Here is a 19,594-nt window from a genome sequence, read left to right as displayed (position 1 = left end):
TAATTGGTAGACATACTTACATAATTCCTCATACATATGTGTTTGTATTGTGATCTAGGTACTGTAGCCCTAAGCACCTATGTAATAGAGTGTTTGTCCTATTTGGTCTGCTACCCTGTGAGTTAATTTTTGATTGGAAAGAAACTGCCCACAAGTTTTTTTCAAAGTTTTTTCACATGAGTGAACTCTAAATAAATGATCTAAAACCAGTAACTGTATAACCCAATTTAACCAATCAGGGATTACTGGGCAACTCATACAGCTTTTTGTTTGGTTTGTAGACATTAGAGGGCGCTGACACAAACAATTAAATCCTCTATTAGCACTTCTTGTCAGCAAATGAAACCTAGTGATGAGATTTTGTTGAAAAAACAAGTTTAACATTCTCTAACGAGTGACTATTTTTTTTTTGTATTGCATGGATGTTTTGTTGTTTACTCTCTTGTTAGGTGACAAGTGCATTTCTTTATTTCCCATGATTCTAAAGTGTAAAAGAATCTGGTGGCCTGTACTGCTCTATAGAAGCAGTGCCTTTCACTTAATGACAAGCTGAAAATGGCACAAGATGTTCAAGGTCAATGACCTGATTAGAAGTACGGTTCATTAAAATCACACTTTAAGAAATGCCACAATGTAGGAGCAAAATGTTGTAAATGGAGCAATTTGTCGTAAAACCCAAGAGGGCATGCCTTTTGAATTATAGGATGTATATATGCAAATCCCAACTAGGATTACCAAAATAATGAAATGCTGTTTCCCTGTCCTTCAAGACAAAAATACAAACATGCATGATACATCACTGCAGTAGACACTAGATACTGCTTTTAAAGACTTCACTATGATCATTAAAGTATCAAAGGTCAGTTATAACGTAGTGCATGTATACAGTTCTCACAAGGGATGTACCCAGTCTGAGAAGTCATTGCAAAAATCAGACATCGTAAAGAATAACAAACAAAACACAATAAGGGGAATTAATTAAAAGCAAAGCAGACAGAGTCTGGAGGAGATGTGCATGGCAACCAATCAGCTATATTTTCATCTATATTTTTATCTTCAAAGCTTAACAAACTGAAAATAGAAGCTGCTACAGTTTTAATAAATCCATGACCCCCTCCTCAATATGACAAACGTTCTGGTCATTATAAAAAAAAAATTATATTTGTAAAATCTCAGTTTAGAACCATTTATGCTTAGAAAAGGGAAGGATGCTTTTATTGTGTGTGCAATAAAGTTAAATGTTTCCGTGTTGTCAGAATTCAAGGACACATCACAGCCATCAAACTAATTCTGTGTCGATATGATGCTGTGTTCTGTATAAATATTGATCCCTCTCTACACATAAAAATGAATGATTGTAGTCCCAGTGCATAGAGATGTGATATATGCACTTTTGATGCTCAGACATGCTTGTTTTTGATCCCTAGTTAACCCCTGAATTGTACTATATTGCCCACTCTAATGCAATATCAGACTCTGCTGCATCACCTGCAAATAATGAGCATTACATTAGCCATTTTTAAAGCAACCTAGAAGTCAGAATAGTTTTTTTCAGTTTTGAATAAAGGAGGGAAGGGCTAGAACTCCTTTGCGGTATTTTCGGCATGAGGGCCTCCATAACTGAGATTTCCCCTCACTTCCTGTCTTGTTGACATATGTTTCACCAGACAGGAAGTGAGTGAAAACCTGCAAAAAAAGCAGGCAAAAATTAAAATCTAACAGACGTTCCAGCCTCTTCCTACTCAGCTAAATAAAATCATTGGTTTTTCTGTCTGTGCTAGTGTTGTAGAGTTAACCTAACTTTCTGTCTCACAAAATACTGTCTGAGGATACACTTCCTTAATGAAGCCCTGGATAGCAGGAGAACCTGGTAGGGGTTCTATCAATATCCCCCCCCCCCCCCGTCCGAAGCTAAGTGAAAAGGCTTGGCTGGACATCTTTATAAAATGGAAATGCCAGATTCCTGCAATAGACAAGCTTTCATAGACACAGGCCACTGCGAAGGTGAGTGTATTAGCTTTTCTACTGCACAGGACTGATATTTCAACATTTTTTAAATGACTGGCAGGGTTGCTCTGGGCTAATTAGAGCTAAAGATGGTGATTAGAGATACTTTGGCCAACCAATCATTATTTATTTTTACAGGTGAATGCATAAACCTGAAAACTTTTCTCTCCCAAATATACACATTATCACACTCCTCCTATTGCATCTTATCATTGGTATAAATTTTAGCCTGTCCTTCTTCTATTCTATCAATCAAATAACCTGTAAAAATATATCACAGCTGAAAAATGTCTCCCCCCAGAAAACAAACTGAAGCAGACTTTCATTCCTTTAATATAATTCCAGAAATTTGGGGTAAATACCTTTTTACTTTCAGACAATAATGATGTGCCTCAGCTGGCCGTAACCTCCTGGGATGTCATGCATCAGAGGAGGCTTTAGGGCAATCCACAGGAGCTGGGCATGCAATTCATTATCAGGGAGCCAGCTACAAGAACCCTGAAAGAGTCAGCCAACTCATGATGATGTAAACCAAGAAGATGGGGGCACAGGGCCCAGTTTTGGAAGCAGAGTTACAGGACAGCGCTGGACTCGCTGGAGAATAAGTATGAATATAGAACCAGCAAAGAAGGTAAGAGGGGATTAAAAAAATAACAAAGGGAGTGAAGCTCCACATTAGGTAGGCACACCCCCTATGAATACGTGCGGTTGCACGAAACGCATCAGAGAGGAGCTACAGTGCAGTGACGTCACGCCACCAGCGCCACGTGGGTCCCAGCGGCCATCTTGGATCCACAATATCTGGTCAGTAGCTGTTTTTGTCTTATGCTTTATCTGCTTGCTGGATACAATAAACTTCACAATATTGGAAACAGTATCACGCTATTTGGCCTCCTCTTTCTGGGGCTCTATGTGAGCTTCCCACTACCCAGAAAGCCACGTGTAAGGAGGTTAGAGCCATGCCTGTCAGCTGAGTGAGCAGAGAGCAGCAGCAGACCAGACCACATTCTAGAGGGAATCCTTAAGAGGGGTATCTCTTACATGCGCATACTGATTGCACATCTGGTGAGTGCGCAGTCTTTTACCAGTTTGGACACACTATCATCTTTTGAGTATATTACTGGGATCCTTGTGATCTTCTATGCATCTAACCCACTGGGATATTGTGGTCTATATACTCACACTCATTGATTAGTCACTGCGCAGTGACACGAATAACTAACTATATGTGTGGACTATATACTTTGCACTTTATTTATAGGCACTATTGTGTGTTACGTGTAGTCTCAATAATTATTATTGAACACGCTGAGTCACATTATTGATTGGTTTATTGATTGAGCACTTTATTATCAGTAATATATCTGCATATGTTTATATACATTATTTATGATATTCTTTCATTTTTAGCGCTGTACCCATTGCTTATATAGTATCCACATTAAAGGGGGCGGTCACTCCAATCTAAAGGTAGCCATATCCATAGAAATTGTTTCCACATCAGGCTTCCACAAATATTAAAAGTCTAGGACTACCTAGTATTTATAAATATAATGCAAACATTTGACTGGGACTCTATATGTGGCATCAAGAATTGTGCATATCGTCTATCCAATGAAGTATACAATCTAAATTTTATTAATGTCACACTACAATACAGCAGCAACAAAAAAACACTCATAGAGAGGCTATTTGCATAGTATAAACAAAACACATGGATATGGTCCAAAAATGTTTTTTGACCCAAGCATCACAATGGTACTGTGGGGTCCTGTCCAATTTTTGCATTATGGTTTATCAATGTAGAGATGTTGATATTTAAGGTGGATGTTTAATTTCCTATGTTTAACATTAAATTCTTGTTAGCTGCTTATTTTTAACATTTTTGTCTTACAGCATTGTTGCAGTTAGAGGAATATTTCAGCTCTGCATAGTTCAGAATTTTGCTTGGTAAAAAGCCCTACAAATGAATGATAGTCCAAGTATGTCAAATGTGATTTATAATATAAATATTTGTGATAATAGGGAATATACATCACTTATCCAGTTCCTTTTTAAGGTAACAAATATACACTGTCTTTGTTTCAATCCAGTGAAAGCTCATTATGTCAGAGTGATACTAACAAATTGACCTAAAGGAAAAGTTTCTTTAGAATTTAAATAAATCGCCTTTCAATTTGTGTTAAAAAGGAAAGACAGCTTCTCCAACAACCCACGTCTGCCTCCTTTTTATATGCGCCTTTCAAATGTGCATTTTTAAGAGTGACTTCCCCAAGTTGTTTCTTTCCAGCATCAGTCATCCTTAGCTGTCACATATTGTGATCTGGGGATTGATAGGAGAAGGAACAGACCCCAGGGACCATTCTCTTAAAATCCCTAATGTATAATTTTCATACGCATAATTGTTCTTTTTGGATCTTTGAAAAGGCAGAGCTGGGCACAGACCCTATCCTCTGATGGGCTGCTGATTCTTTGTGATGTGGCTTTTCTTTCTTTTTTTTTTCTTTGCACTGAGCCACTGTAAGCAGTGCTGTGTAATTTTATCCAGCCTGCACTTAGTTCACACAAGAATGATACCTTGCCTGCCTCCTTTGTATCAATTGGTCGGGGATCTGTCTATTGTTGCAAGGGGAGGGGGGCTTTTTATTTCAGTGCTGTTGAGCACCACTATTTCTCGAAAACTCATAAAATTCAGAAGGGATCTCATTCTTGCACATTGGGAGATGCTTACACTCTGAGTGCTGCAAATAATCAATGAACCTGTGACCACCGTTGACACCTATTTATTTAAAGGATCAAGGCAAGACAGATAGAAGGTCAGATAATGCTACTAGTGTCCATGCATCAGAACACTGTGACTTTCCACTTAAAGAGCTGCTAACAAGACTTCTTTAATGGGACCCCTTGTGACATTTGCTTCCAGCCTTCCAGCCAACAGTATTTCGGCCATGCCACAATGGTTATAATTTGGATTTTGCTGCTGAGTATTTGTGATCTTGGTAGACAGGTATCCTGGGCGAAGGCTTTGTCTAGTACTGCCAGAGTGCCTTGTGCCAGAGGAAAACTGTGTGATCCCAGGCTAAGAAGAGATGCTGGGGGCCGTGGTGGGGTATACGAACATCTCGGCGGTGCACCTCGACACCGAAAACTTTATTGTGCTACTAAGTATCACCTTCAGATCCATCCAAATGGGAAAATAAATGGAACGCTGGAGAAAAACAGCATCTTTAGTAAGTGCACCTAAGTTTGTGGTATTAATGTTTTTCATTTCCATATGAAGAGAGTGTTAACATAATAATATCCACATATAATTATATTGTATTGAATTTGTTTTAATGCATCTTTAGTTTTGGATTTATTTTAATTCAAGGGTTCACAGATAAACATAACTATGTTGGGTAAGCAGTGTTTTACAGCCTCATAACTAGTCAGGAGATGCTGTCATTTTATTGTGCATTTCATTTTCTATCACTTTGTACCTTCAGAATCAGGAATATTTTTATGCACCACACTTCGGTTGTGGTTGCATGTTTTTTTCTTTTTTTGTGCTTTTTAATTATTTATATCTGAACAGACTTCTACAGAGGGTCTGCGGTCTTAGACAGCCCTTTCAAAGAAAGAAAACATTTTTTCTTTCCTTTATTAATAAAAGGATATTTAGCATCTTCTTTTCATGTTGTCTCTCATTTCTTCTTTAAGATGTTGGAGTGAATAGGATGAGACTTTGAGGTGGTAAAGCATTATCTCACTCTCGTTGTGCCTTTCTATGAATTAACCTGGAGGGTAAGGATGTACCTTCAACCCTCAGCTGGTTCTCCGAACATGTCATTTATTTAAGCCGCATTTTTCTTTCTTTTTTTTTTTTTAAAGCCAGTCAACATGAACAATAGCTTAGTCCAACGTGTTTTACTTTTGTTGGATTATGTGCTTTTGCCTCGCTTTTCTCATTAGTTTCTTGTCAAACTGTTCAGCAACTTTAGTGATATCCATATCACTTTATTCCTATAGCTGTATAAAGGTATAATAGCATACACAGGTGTGACTAACTTAACACATGGTGGGTATACAGCCTTCAAACCTACTGCAGGTCAATGGATTATATTCAGGTTTGCTTGTTTGATGACTCCCCTACTTTCATAATCAATTAGCATAAGTGGGTAGAATGCAGAATTGCTCTCTATGAGTCAGTTCATTGAACTGTGATTCCTAATAATGAAGCAGTCTTATGATAGCTTTTAAAAAGTGCACCCAAGAATAAGAACATTCTACTGCTTCATGAACATGTCAAACACTATAATTGTTCTCTTAGAATATTCCAAAGTCATCTACTCCTAGTCACCCCAGTTGTCAAAATATGCATTAATACGACCTAATTACAGTCGTGTATTTGAGATAAATGTAGGTGCTACTACTGAGATGAAATATATAAGGATCATAACATAAAACGTGTACTTTACATTTTAAGGTATTGTGTTAACCATTTTTTCCTACTTTATGACCACGTTATCTTTAGTTTATTTTCAGTAAACCGAAAAAAAAACAATAACTTGAAAGACAGTGTAAAATATGTTATTGCAGTTCTCATAATATTACAAAATGCTGCACAGCTGAGCCAATATTAGAAAAAAAGGGATGTAAGGAAATATCTAGATGCTACAGATCAGCTACATGAAACTAGATCAAGCTCAGCTCAGGCAGGCTTGATAGCCCACATCAATCGATTCTCCACATTTGGACATGCTTTTTAAATAGCTGTATCAACACGATGGCCCCTGTAACAAATAACAAGGTGATCCCCCCACTAGGAGGTCCTGCAACAATGTACAAAACCCTCTGGCACTGAATACGTTCAGAATTGGCTAAAGCTTCTTATACTCAATAAAACAAATTAACTGTGCCACCTGTTTGTTGTAATGCATTATCCTAACATTTGGGATCTTCCAGATTAAAACTGACTCTTTTGCCAGTCGGTCTAAGCGTGCCACTAATACCCTGCAAAATATTGCATTTGTCTTTCTAATCCCCAAATACTTTTAAAATGTCTATACCCTTGCTTTTGATGGCAAACAGAGATTAGAAAAACCTCAAAGGCTCAGGGAGGAGTAAGGAAAACCACTATTTCCTAAAGGGAAGCTCATCTTAAGAAAAGCTTTTAAATATATCTCTAATGGTTACACGGATGGCAGAATAAGGGTCCATCCAGAACAGATGTGCAAGGCCCTACGCACATATGTGAAAGCATTGAATAAATTGTAATGTCTGATTTTAAAACATGTGGCTAGGAAATATAAGCATGTGATGAATATTTTTTCACAAACTGTGAATGTGTGCTTCTGGACAGATAGTGCAAAATGTTTCAAGCTGATAGAGTCAAATAAAAGCAACCATGGCATGCATGGGAACTAGCAGGAGGTCATGCTTGGGCAGAAAGGATTAAATCATATATTTTGCTTATTTCAAGGTATTTTAGAAATAACTGCCGTGGATGTGGGAATTGTCGCCATCAAAGGACTGTTCTCTGGGAGATACCTGGCTATGAACAAAAGAGGGAGACTTTATGCCTCAGTGAGTACTCTGAAATGCACAAACACCTTTTACTCCTAGAAGTTAAATCCCAGGAACCAAATCTTTACTTTTGCAACAGTAGCTTTGCCTGCATCAGCACGCATTTGTTTTACTTTGCACTTGTACAAGAAGGGTTCGTTTTGACTCAAAATTCTCACAGTAATCCATGGAAATCCACAAACATACGGATACATTACACATGAGAGAACTTCCTTGGGCAGTTTTGTGCACAGTTTATTTTGCAGCAACCTGCAAAATAGCCATATGAAGCAGAAAAACTTAACATTTGTTATATTTGCCCATCCCTTTCAACAATTAAACAAAGACATCAGACTGTGCCATAATACCATATTATATGAGCATTGTGACCTTAGAGGTCTATGAAGGTAGTGCAATTGTTTCATAACAATTCAGCTGAAATCAGTTGTCAAGAAAGGAGTGCTGGTACACATAGCAAAACACAGTAAGGAATTCCCAGTGAGTGTGGGATTGGTGAATTTGTGCAACAGACACTAGCTTCACTATGGGGGCGCCCTTTTTGAATCTGCACATCCAGAGCTCCCATTTCTATGCAGCTTATTACAAAAAAAGTTGCCAGGTGGTTGATTTTCCACTGTTGGTTACTCAGCAAAGGCAACAGAATTCTAAAAAGAAAAATGGTCTTAACATTTTCAATCAGCACTACAGCACTGTGGTCTTGCTTCACATGTGACACACTAACTTTAAACTAAGAGTCAAATATACACTAAAGTGGTATTAAACCCCAACATAAACATAAAGTGGTATTAAACCCCAAAACAAAAATGTAATATATTGCAGTTTACCAATCCTTAAAAATGGTGTCTGCATTTTACTATTTTAGGTTTTTTGTCCTTTATTTTCACCGGAGAACTGTCAGGTAACAAATGTTCTATGTTAGGGTGGCTCCACTTTACTGGAGAAGGAACGTGGACACCTGAACAGCAGCATTGTCAGTCTGGGGAGAAAGTAGTATTAGACTATCAGATTTAGATGGACTTGACGAAGCAAAATTTTTTTCCTTTTGGGATAAAGGTTTTACATAAATTAATAAAAGATGATCATTGTAAGTGCCCCTGTCAGTGTTAAATGGTTTGGCTTAACCCTCTAACTGCTACTTTTGTTGGACAGCCTGGTCAGGTAATGGAAGTTTAAAAATTAGAGACTTACTGGCCAGATCAACAGGTGAATTGAAAGTGGTTCTAAAGGCTAAAGGTTTTTCACCTTAATGCATTCTATACATTAAAGCAAAGAACCCTCTGTGCTGCGGGATCTCCCCCAGCCCCCCTTATTCTTACCTGAGCTCAATTTAATCCAGCAATGTGTGCATGAGCAGAGGCTCTTGCCACTATCTCCCTCCCTGAGCAGATTGATTGCCATTGGCTATTGGCTCCTGTTGCTGTCAATCAAATGCTGTGACAAGCAAGCAGGGGGAGGGGCCAAGCCGCCTGCTCTGTGTCAATAGACGCAGACAGGGTGACTCAGGAGCAAGCCCGTACAGGTGCCCCCATGAAAAGTGGCTTGCCATGGGGGCACTCCCTGAAAAGGAGGAGCCTGGAGAACCAGCGGGGGACCCCCAAAAGAATAGAATCTTGGCTGCTCAGTGCAAAACCAATACACAGAGCAGGTAAGTATACCATGTTTGTAATTCTAATTTTAAAAAATGCACGGCTTGGGTATGAGCCTGCTCGAGTGCCCCATAGCAAGAGGCCTGCTATTGGGGGCACTCAGCAGGGGGGAGGAGCCAGGACTGCAAGTGGGGGACCGATAAAGAGGAGGATTGGAGCTCCTCTGTGCAAAACCATTGCAGAGAGCGGGTAAGTATAACATGTTTGTTATTTTGTAAAAAACCATTACAACCTTTAGAATCACTTTAATGCAGTGGGACCAGTACAATTCTGATTTCTGCTAACACTACCTAACATTAAAGCTTCACTTCCGGCACATATTTTAAATACATACATGCAAATAGTGTTAGCCACCAAAAGACTTTTAATCCTATGTTAGTCATTCTTCTGATTCAGGCAACCATGCCAGACAGCACAGCTAGATACTGGACCTCTTAACTGCTTTCCCGCCGCTCTATAGCAGATATACTGCTGCAGGGTGGCACGGGTGCGCAAAATCACGTATATATACGTGATGTTGCATTTCCGGGTAGGGGCTGATTACTCACCGTCACCCGGTGATCAAGGAGCATTACCAACGGAGGGAGAGAACTGTAAGTAAACAATACAGTTCTATCCCCTGTCAGCTGCTGCACACTGCTATGCATGGCTTTGGATAGCAGAGCCATGCAAAGCAGTGTGCTTACAGTGAAGCACACACACACACAGCACACAGTAAAACAGCACACAGTTAACCTTTTGATTGTCCCACATGTTAACCCCTTCCTGCCCAGTGCCATTAGTACAGAGTCAGTGCTTTTTATTAGCACTGATCACTATATTGGTGTCACTGGGGATGTCAGTGACACCCAGTCAGTTCCCCCCAGTGTCAGAATGCCCGCCACAGTCCCGCTATATGTCACTGATCGCTGCCATTACTAGTAAAAATAAAATAAAAAATCCCAGTATATATACACCGCCATCTGTAAACGTTATAACTTTAACGTAAACCAATTTATTTACATGTATTGGGATTTTTTTCAGCAAATACAGGTAGCAGAATACACTTTGGCCTAAATTTCTGATGCAATTTGATTTTTAAAAATTTTTTACTAGACATGTTTAATAGCAAAACGCCAAAAATATAGTTTTTTTTCTCAAAGCTGTCGGTCTTCTTTTTTTATAGCGCAAAAAAATTAAAATGCACAGGTAATCAAATACCACCAAAAGAAAGATCTATTAGTGAGAAAAAAGGATGTAAATTTCATTTGGGTGTAGCGTTGCATGACCGCGCAATTGTCAGTTAAAGTAACGCAGCACCGTAACGCAAAAAATGGCCTGGTCAGGAAGGGGGGTAAATCTTCTGGAGGGCAAGTGGTTAAGTAATACAACCTGGCTAGGGCTTCTTGCAATATGTGACTTGGCAATGAAGGGAGCAGAATCACATTAATATGTTCCCTATGATCTCCCCTTCTGTCTGCATTTTCACTGTGCATGACTGACAGCACTCTGCAAAGTATAATAATAGAAATCAGAGACTGATTAATTCCAGTGCTAACATTTGTTTTTTTGAGTGCTGTTGTATGGAGGATTAGAAGCAGCTAATATCAAGGGAAATTATTTTAATTAAATTATAAATATAATAGATTTTTTTGCTGAATACAGGGCTGGATTAAATTGTGAGTCTATATCTGCCTGAAGTGCAGCTTTAAAGTAAACCACCAATGGCTAGAAAGTGAAATACCCAGTACTTCTGGATATGGGGAGCATGTGACTCTAACCCAAGCATGTGACTCTGACTCCAAGACTAATTGCTGAGGCCTGAGTGGCCATTTGCTGTCTCTTGGGGGCAGGGAAAAGTCCTTAGCTCTGTGTAAGTGTCAATAAGATCAACTCGGATGCTTTTTTTCTTTGATCTGGTGGGAGAAGACGAAAATGATACTTGTGCTTTGAAGTAAGCCTGCCACAAAATAAATCTGATCATATCAAACTGAGCATATGAAGAAAAAATAATCAGAGGTTGTCTTGATTAAAAACTGAAAAGCAGATATTTAGCGATATAGGCATTTATATGCAGAACTTTACTTCCTTTCCCTGGCCCATTTGGTAGGACTTTCCAAAGCTTTCATATTGGTACTTGGATGTAATGGCCAGCCTCTCTGACTAATAAGGAAGCTTAGGATATGGAATGGACAGAAAACTTAGTTCAACTTTCAGAAAAAGAAAAGATCTGCATACAAATTAAGACACTTTTATATTTGGATCTACTGAATGTTGGTAAGTTTTAATAGCCAAAGTTGTAATTTATTTTAAGTTGTATTTATTATTTATTAAAATTATTTATATAGTTCCATCCATTTACATAGTGTTTTACATACTGTACATTGACATCAATCACTGCCACCGAGTAGCTTACATACAAAGTCCCTATCTCACATGCACATATACTAGGATCAATTTAAACAGATGCCTATGAGCCTACCAGAAATATGTTTAATTTTCAAACACGTGTGAAGAAATATCACAGAATATCACATATCACAGAATTAAGATGCAACACAGAAATCACCTTCACTAAAGTATTCTATAAAGGAATTGTTAAGCTTGAAATGGTATATAACAAAACCTAGGTAAGGAAATATAAGGTTGTTACTCATGGAAAAAGCAACCAGAGTCTTTTTTTCATTCCATGTTGGTTAAGCCACAATAAATAGCCAATGTTTTTTACGTTGTCTAAATGAGGGAGCAAATGACGAACCACAAAACATACACACACAAGGAATCCTTAAATGAATAGAAATCCATTGACTAATTGCACTCTGACACTGACAGCCAAGTTTGTTGCGCTTCCCTATCTGTTTAATTAAATTAGGTAAGAGGAGCAGCTGATAAAAGAAGCCTTCTGTGCCTTATCCCTGTTCTAATGCATTTAGGATGTACATTAAATTCTCTATAGCCTTTCTGTCCTCAGAAGACGACTTAAAGTGGTTGTAAAGGCTCAAGGATTTTTACCTTCATGCTTTCTATGCAGGAAAGTTGAAAACCTTCTCTGTAGAGCAGGCCCTCCCCAATATTCACCCAAGCCCCCTCTCGATCCAGCAATATGCACTGGCTATCCCGGGACTCCCTCTCCTCATTGGCTGAGACAGCAGCAGGAGCCATTGGTTCCCGCTGCTGTCAATCACAGCCAGTGAGCCAATAAAAAGAGAGAGGGGGCAGGGCTGAGCCTTAGCTCCATGTGTGAATGAACACATGGAGCAGTGGCTGGGGAGTGCGCATGCTCGGGTGCCCCCATAGCAAGCTGCTTGTTGTGGGAGCACCCGACAGGTGGAAGGGCCCAGGAGCGCCAGTAGGGGACCCAAGAAGAGGAGGATCCAGGCTGCTCTGTACAAAACCACTGCACACAGCAGGTAAGTATGACATGTTTGTTCTTTTTTATTAAAAAATGTAAGCCTTTAGAATCACTTTAATGCCTTGTACACACGATCACAAAATCAGATGCCAAAATTTGCTTTTAGAGGATCATACGATAATCTGATCATTAGTACACAGCTTTCAACAGCCAATCACAACAGTTCATGCGACAATATCCGAAGGAACCAGCATGAAAATATTTTGATCATTACAATACAATACAATACATTGCATCACTTCTAAAGTTGTATTCTGCCGTACGAGAATTTTTCATAACTTTAGCAACCTCCTAATTTTTTATATGAGACTAGCATGCAACAAAAAACAAACGATAAGTTGTCTGAGTATCTGATCATATGTACTAGTTATTAGAGTGTTTATGGCATATTAAAAGACTACAATGTCATCATTCACCAAATGAGGCTAGCTATTTATGTATCTAGCGCTCAGTAAAGGGAACACCTTATTTTCCACACGAAATGTCGCAGTTTGATCCACCTCTTACTGGAATGTGGCATTCAAGACCTCCAGATATAATAGCTTAGCTCTGTCTGTGTGTATTGATGCCCCTTACATCAATTCAATTTTACAATACAATTGGTTGAACAATACAAGGAAAGGTGATGTAAACACAACACAATATGATGAGCAGGTTTTGAACCTGCTGGATGACTTTACCACTTTTGAAGACTATGAAAGGACATAATACAGGTGTATTAGAGGGATGTTAAAATGGTATTTTGTAGCACTGTTTTGATTTGAAGGAATGACATTTACACAGGAGCCTTAGGTCTATCCTAAATGTTCCATTCACAAAGGCTCAGTACAACACACAGGAATGGACAAAGTGGTGCATGTCATTTCATTCATGTTAGTCCTTTCGCAATACTCCACTGCAGTAGTGGGAAGTAGCCGCAAATCTGATTCATGGACGAATGTGCAAAAGATTTGGTGCAAAAAAGACCAACCCCTCCTGTAAAAGCCACTCCAATTTCTTTGTTTGCTAAACATACATGTGGCACACATGTAGGTAATGAAGTGTCTCCTGTTAGTGAAAAGGCAAGCTCATCCATTGTACTTGTATGAAATAACATTGCAACATACTGTAGCCTTGAAAGTTTCATGATTTTTTTTAATGGACACTTTTTTTTTTTGTTTTAAAATGAATTGAAAACTGAAATGTGTTCTTTTTCTTCTCCAGGAAATCTACAATGCTGAATGTGAGTTTGTGGAGAGGATTCATGAACTTGGTTATAATACCTATGCTTCCCGTTTACATAGGACAGTTCCAAATGGAGCTGGAACAAAACGAAAAGCCAGTGCAGAAAGACTCTGGTATTTATCTATCAATGGCAAAGGACGACCTAGGAGAGGCTTCAAGACTCGAAGGACGCAAAAGTCCTCTCTCTTCTTACCGAGAGTACTGGACAACAAAGACCATGATGCAGTGCGGCTATTTCACACAAACACTAAATATAGAGAAAGTATTCAAAAACAGCAAAAAAACAGTGGCAGACAGAAAAGAGGACACTGATGTGGGAAGGGATGTTTTCCAAATTTAATCATCTAAGAACCTATGTGGATCCCGTGCCTGCAAATTTGGACAAGAAAAAACGTAGATTTGATGACTCACCTCAAAAATGGCTACTTGTTCCAATGGACTTTGCTAGATACATGATTACATGATAATTTATTCTGGCGTTGGCCAAGACTGCAAATGTACTGAACATTCTAAAGTGAATTTTTTTGATTGTTTTTGGACTACACTATCCTTGTGCCTAACAAAGCAAATAACATCTGGATGTGGCCATGCTCCCTGTTCAATGAAATGAATCATCAACATTTACGTTTTGCAATATGTCTGATGCCTGCAGACAGTCCAGGCACACATTTTCTTTGGTAAATTCAGTATACTTAATCATTTCCAAGAAGCTAAGAAAATAACTGAGGATCAATGCAGCTATTATTCCCTAGTCGACACTCAATGTTTTTGTCTATTTGTTCGGCAACACAATATGGCAGCTTCCACTATGGTACTAAGTACTGTATGAATTCATTATATATCCCTGTTCCTACCTAATAACTAATTCATTATAGCATATGCTGGCCTGTTGTTCGGTCTACCTCAGATTCCATTTGGTGACTGTCTCTTTGTTTACCGTTCCCCGTCTGTTACACTAGAAGCACAAATACGGAACTGCTCCCTAATGTTAGACTGTACTGGGAAATGGGGAGGTCAAGGTTGTACAGGAAGGCAATTAATATAAATATATTTATTAATATTGCTCAAGTGTGGCTAATTCTTTTTGAATGAATAAAAAGATTAAAATATCATTAAAAGATGTCTAAACCCAAGAACAACAATGTAATATATTGCAGCTTACCAGTCCTTAGATGTGGTTGCTGCATTAGTTTTTATTTTTCAGGTACAGAAAATACCTGTTGTCTTGGTGGAACTCCAGTACACAACTACCTTCTTCCTTCTGTAAACTACTAATCCCCATACCCACCATGTAATAGAGATGAACAAAGATAGACATATTTGCAGTCCAGCCTGGGTGACAATTATGGTCCCCTCCATAGATACAGTGACGTGAGTGCGTATAGCCACTCAGAGATGGGAAGTGTGTTATTTGCAGGAATACCCTTTGAAAATACAAAAAAAAAGGAAGCATAAAGAAAACTAATTCAGCCACCACATCTAAAAACTGGTAAGCTAAAATATTTGACATTTTTCTTTTGGGGTTTAGATACTCTTGAAAGCTGAACTCAGGAAAATAGATAAAGACACAGGTGAAATGTGAACTCTTTTACATGCAAAAACATTTGTAACTAAGTTCATCCAGTTGTGTGACTTACACACCATCTACCACACTTCAAATCCAGATCCTAAACCTGAACTGCAGTTAAGAACACACCCAAAGAAGGCTGATGGGACGATGAAGGAGCAGCACCAAACTGAGGACACATCAACGTGCTCTCTCCTCATATTCCCTGCAGTCATTGTAGTGGGCCCTGGATCACTTCTATTACTCATTATGCCTCTTCTAATCTAAACTCTGTTGTGCAGGAAATTACAGGACACCATTATAAAGACATATTTAGATATTTCCGTTAGTGAATGCACACGTGCACTAATTGGTGTTTTTAAAATCCACCTGGAGTTCAGCCTTACGATGCATTGATGACATAAAGGAAAAAATAGCTCTTTCATGCTTTTGATTATACTCTTTGATAGCAAAAAGAAATGCTTGGCTTTCAAGGGGACGAGACAGACAGATAGTAAGACAAATGAGGTTGTGAATACATCCAATAGGAGGATGCCATTCAGAGGACTATATAGTATTACAGCCTACCTTAACACTAAGCACAATGCTGTGAATGAGAATGCTAAGAAAGCCAATGAAATGTGATCAAACTGACAGCCATGTAAAAAGGCATTTGCCTTTAATGAGAATTTTTAAAACAAAAACTCTGGAAGGCAACATTTCGGTACTTCCTTGGTGCCTAAGCTTGCCTGCCCTTCCTGCCTTGTGCACTTTTCTATTGGTCAGTAAGGCAGTCTAAACTAGTGGTATACCAATAGGAATGTTTGAAAAGGAAGCTTCAACACTACCTGAAATGGCTCAGATTGCGGGCATAGGGACATGATCTTATAGCTGACCATACATGGATCAAAATTTGGCCAGTTCAGTAAGGACCAGATGAATTTCAATCAATGTAAGGGTGGGGACATTGTACAGAAGTTGATCTACCATTCAGCTTCTATATAACCATCCTGGCGGGTTTTGAGTTTTCCTCACTCGATTAGCGCCAGTTGCCTGCACGTTATACCTGCAACTGTTATTTTTAGCATGCTTATTAATTTTCAGCTAAATTTCAGTGGATTTAGATGGGCCTAGGGAGACTCTGATTAACGTCTGCCTAATTCAGAGCTAATCTCAGCCCACCACAGAACTAAGCCCTCTAATATTTAAATGTCCAATGTGAGAGCCTTGTGGTCAGTAAATTATGTTACATTAGCTTTCTGACTGCTGAGGGTACAGCTTAGTTCTGAGTTGGATAGGGGCATTTTCTCCAAGTTCAGCAGAAGTTCAGGCACCATGTACAGTAAGGATCTAGGCTTCATGTGCTTTCCAGGCCTACATAAAAAAATTTGATGGATAACAAACATTTGTAGGTGGTGTTAGTTCGAGGTTATGACAGGTTAATGTTGATAGCCACTAAATTCTTCTACAATCTTATCTTCGTACAGCTTTCATAAAGAGATTGGATGTAGTTTAATGGTGTGGAAAATAGGGAACAGTCAGTTCCCCAGTCCCCATTGCGGAGATTTCCCCTCACTTCCTGTCCCAGAAACCACTGTCTTTGAGACAGTAAGATAGGTGTAACTTCATTGAGGACATAGATGGTGATAAAAATTCTGACAGAGGATCTCAACTCTCCCACCTTACTATAAAAAAGTGTATTTTTTGCTGTGATGACCAATGTCACTGTAAGGTGGAACAGGTAGTGAGAGAAATCCCTCCCAGTTAGAGATTTGTTTAGAGAATTGTAAAAAAAACAGGTTGAAGTTCTAACCTTTCCTCAATCTATCAAAAACTAAAAAATAGGTCTGTCGAACTGGTGATCTCTCATTCTAGCTGTTAGTTGATAAAGGTTACACTTTCTCACCAAATTTTGCAATTGAATACTTCAGGCTCTTTTTTATAAGATACAATATTCTAAGTTTCAGTTGTTACTATTTATATATAAAATACAAAACCTTATGTTGGAGCAAATCATTAAATCCCCTTCTGACCTATGTGGGCTATTGTGGTTTGTTAACATGCAGTTTTTCGCATGTTAACGTGAGTTACATTAATGGAGCCCACTCATTTGGAATGTGCTGTCAGCCTCAATGGCAAAAAACATAAATGAGAGAGTAAATGGGTGACACTGGAACACCAAAAGATTTAACTTACCTACTTGAGTAACGTTCATGCACAGTGTATAGACACTAGCTTGCAATATTCTACATATGAACAAGGCTATTTTGGAAAGTAGCCGATGAAGTAGAATGTGAAATTGAAGCACCATGCTGTAGTGTTATAGTCCAAATGCAAACCTTATTCCCAAAAAAACTTAGGTGGAAGTTATTAAAAAGACCAACTTAAAAAGGCCCCTTGAGGGTTAGGGACTGATGTGAGTGTACAATATATGTATGTAAAGTTCTGCGTAAATTGACTGCACAATATAGGTGCCTGTAATAATAATAATAGCCAAAACCCATTGCCTATATCACTACCCATGAGCTGAAAAGACAGCAAAAACAATCTATAATCTTGTGTTTTGGGGTTTAGATATGCTGTGATTAATGAAGCCATCAGCAACAGACACTTTGGATACAAGCGCAATACTGAGTTACAGACCTAAAGTGGTTCTAAAGGCTGAAGATTTAAAAAACCCTCATTGTGCAGCCCCCCCCTCAGCCCCCTCCTTATACTCACCTGAGCCAATCCAGTGATGTGCACTAGAGCAGAAGCTCTCCCAGGTCTCTACCTCCTCATTGGTTGAGACACTGCAGTGGGAGCTAGTGGCTCCTGCTGCTGTCAATCACAGCCAGTGAGGAGGGAGCAGGGCCGAGCTATGCTGTATGTGGCTTATAGACACACAGAGGCGGCTCAGAAGCGAGCACACAATGGTATCCCCATAGTAAGTAGCTTGCTCTGGGAGCACTCAGCAGGGGGGAGGGGCCGGGAATGTTGGCAGGGACCCAAGAAGAGGATTGGGGCTGTTCTGTGCAAAACCAGTATACAAGGCAGATAAGTATGGCATGTTTGTTATTGTTTGTTACAAATGCTTTAAAGATCCACTTTCTGTCCTAATTCAGTCATCTATCTCCTTTAGACCAGAAACACCACAGTCCAAATTTTAGGGTTAACTTGCTGGTATTGGGTGCTTACAAGAGAATAAATAAATACAAAACAACAATCTAGTTGTTTTACTATGTTTAACTGAAAGCCACATACATATACGTATGATACATATTATAACAAACATACGTACATGGTGTGGCCTTTATATATCTAACAACATACATACTTTGGTCTATATAAAATAAATGGTATTACTGTTAAAAAAATGCAAGATCCTCAGTATACAGTAAAATAACAAGGCCAAATAAGAGAATGAAAGCTATGATTACACTTATAATGAAAAACATTCAGAGCTGCCCTGTGACCTGTGACCTCCATTATGCTGTAAGTCAAACTTCCTGTAAGGGCTTTCAGAAGTTTGTTCTTACATTACAATTTTAAACATGTAGGCAAAAAAGAGAGAGAGAAAAAGAGAGGGGGAGAAAGGGGGAGAGAGAGAGAGGGGGGGGGGGAGAGAGAAAATATACATAGGCCTAGGCTACTATACATCTATCCAATGGACATCACAGTGGTCTTTAAAGAGTTAAAAGAAACAGAAGGAACTAAGCATGGGAACGATAGTGAAGTCACTGCCTCCTGTTACACGGAATGTTAATAAATACTTCCAGCAAAGCTGCAATTTTCCCTCTAATTCTCTGTAACGACTTCCTTTCTGTCTCCCAAATTTCCATTGGTGCAACATTTCATTATAGTATATCCTTTTTTATGGGTTTTTGAGCTATTCAGCACAGCACAAGTTCAAGTGCTGTTTCCATTCAGAAAGGACTTTTGAAATACAGTTAGATGGAACAGCTGATAGAGAGTATCATTAGCAGAGCCCTGAGACTATAGCCTACAAAGATCAGTTACTTTTAACTTGCTGCATAAAATTAAGGTAACTTTACTGCTGAAAGTGGGGCATGCCAGTAACCTATTTTATAGGATTTGTTAGACAGTTAGGACTAACAATTCTGCTTTTGGAATATTTGTCCTTTTTAGCCATATTACATTCAAATTATGTGATCTATATATCCTGCAACCTTACTAAATGAATGTGAAGCAGATTTTAAGTCCACCTAAAATACA

The 19,594-nt window shown here is 38.8% G+C and overlaps 1 protein-coding gene across 1 annotated transcript; it reads left to right on the top strand.

The window, feature by feature from the left end:
* Window positions 1-4,617: 4,617 nt before the first annotated feature.
* FGF3 (fibroblast growth factor 3) lies at window positions 4,618-14,896 on the top strand. Its single transcript, XM_089684545.1, has 3 exons — window positions 4,618-5,237; window positions 7,469-7,572; window positions 13,813-14,896. Exons 1-3 carry the CDS (start codon window positions 4,964-4,966, stop codon window positions 14,143-14,145), a joined length of 711 nt encoding a protein of 236 aa, XP_089540671.1. The 5' UTR covers window positions 4,618-4,963; the 3' UTR covers window positions 14,146-14,896.
* Window positions 14,897-19,594: the final 4,698 nt, after the last annotated feature.

Source organism: Staurois parvus, unplaced genomic scaffold (assembly GCF_062004578.1).
Source record: "Staurois parvus isolate SC_StPar_1 unplaced genomic scaffold, SC_StPar_1.0 ptg000350l, whole genome shotgun sequence".
NCBI lineage: Eukaryota > Metazoa > Chordata > Amphibia > Anura > Ranidae > Staurois > Staurois parvus.
The sequence above is the reverse complement of the archived record's forward strand: the minus strand, read 5'-3'. Positions and strand labels throughout refer to the sequence as shown.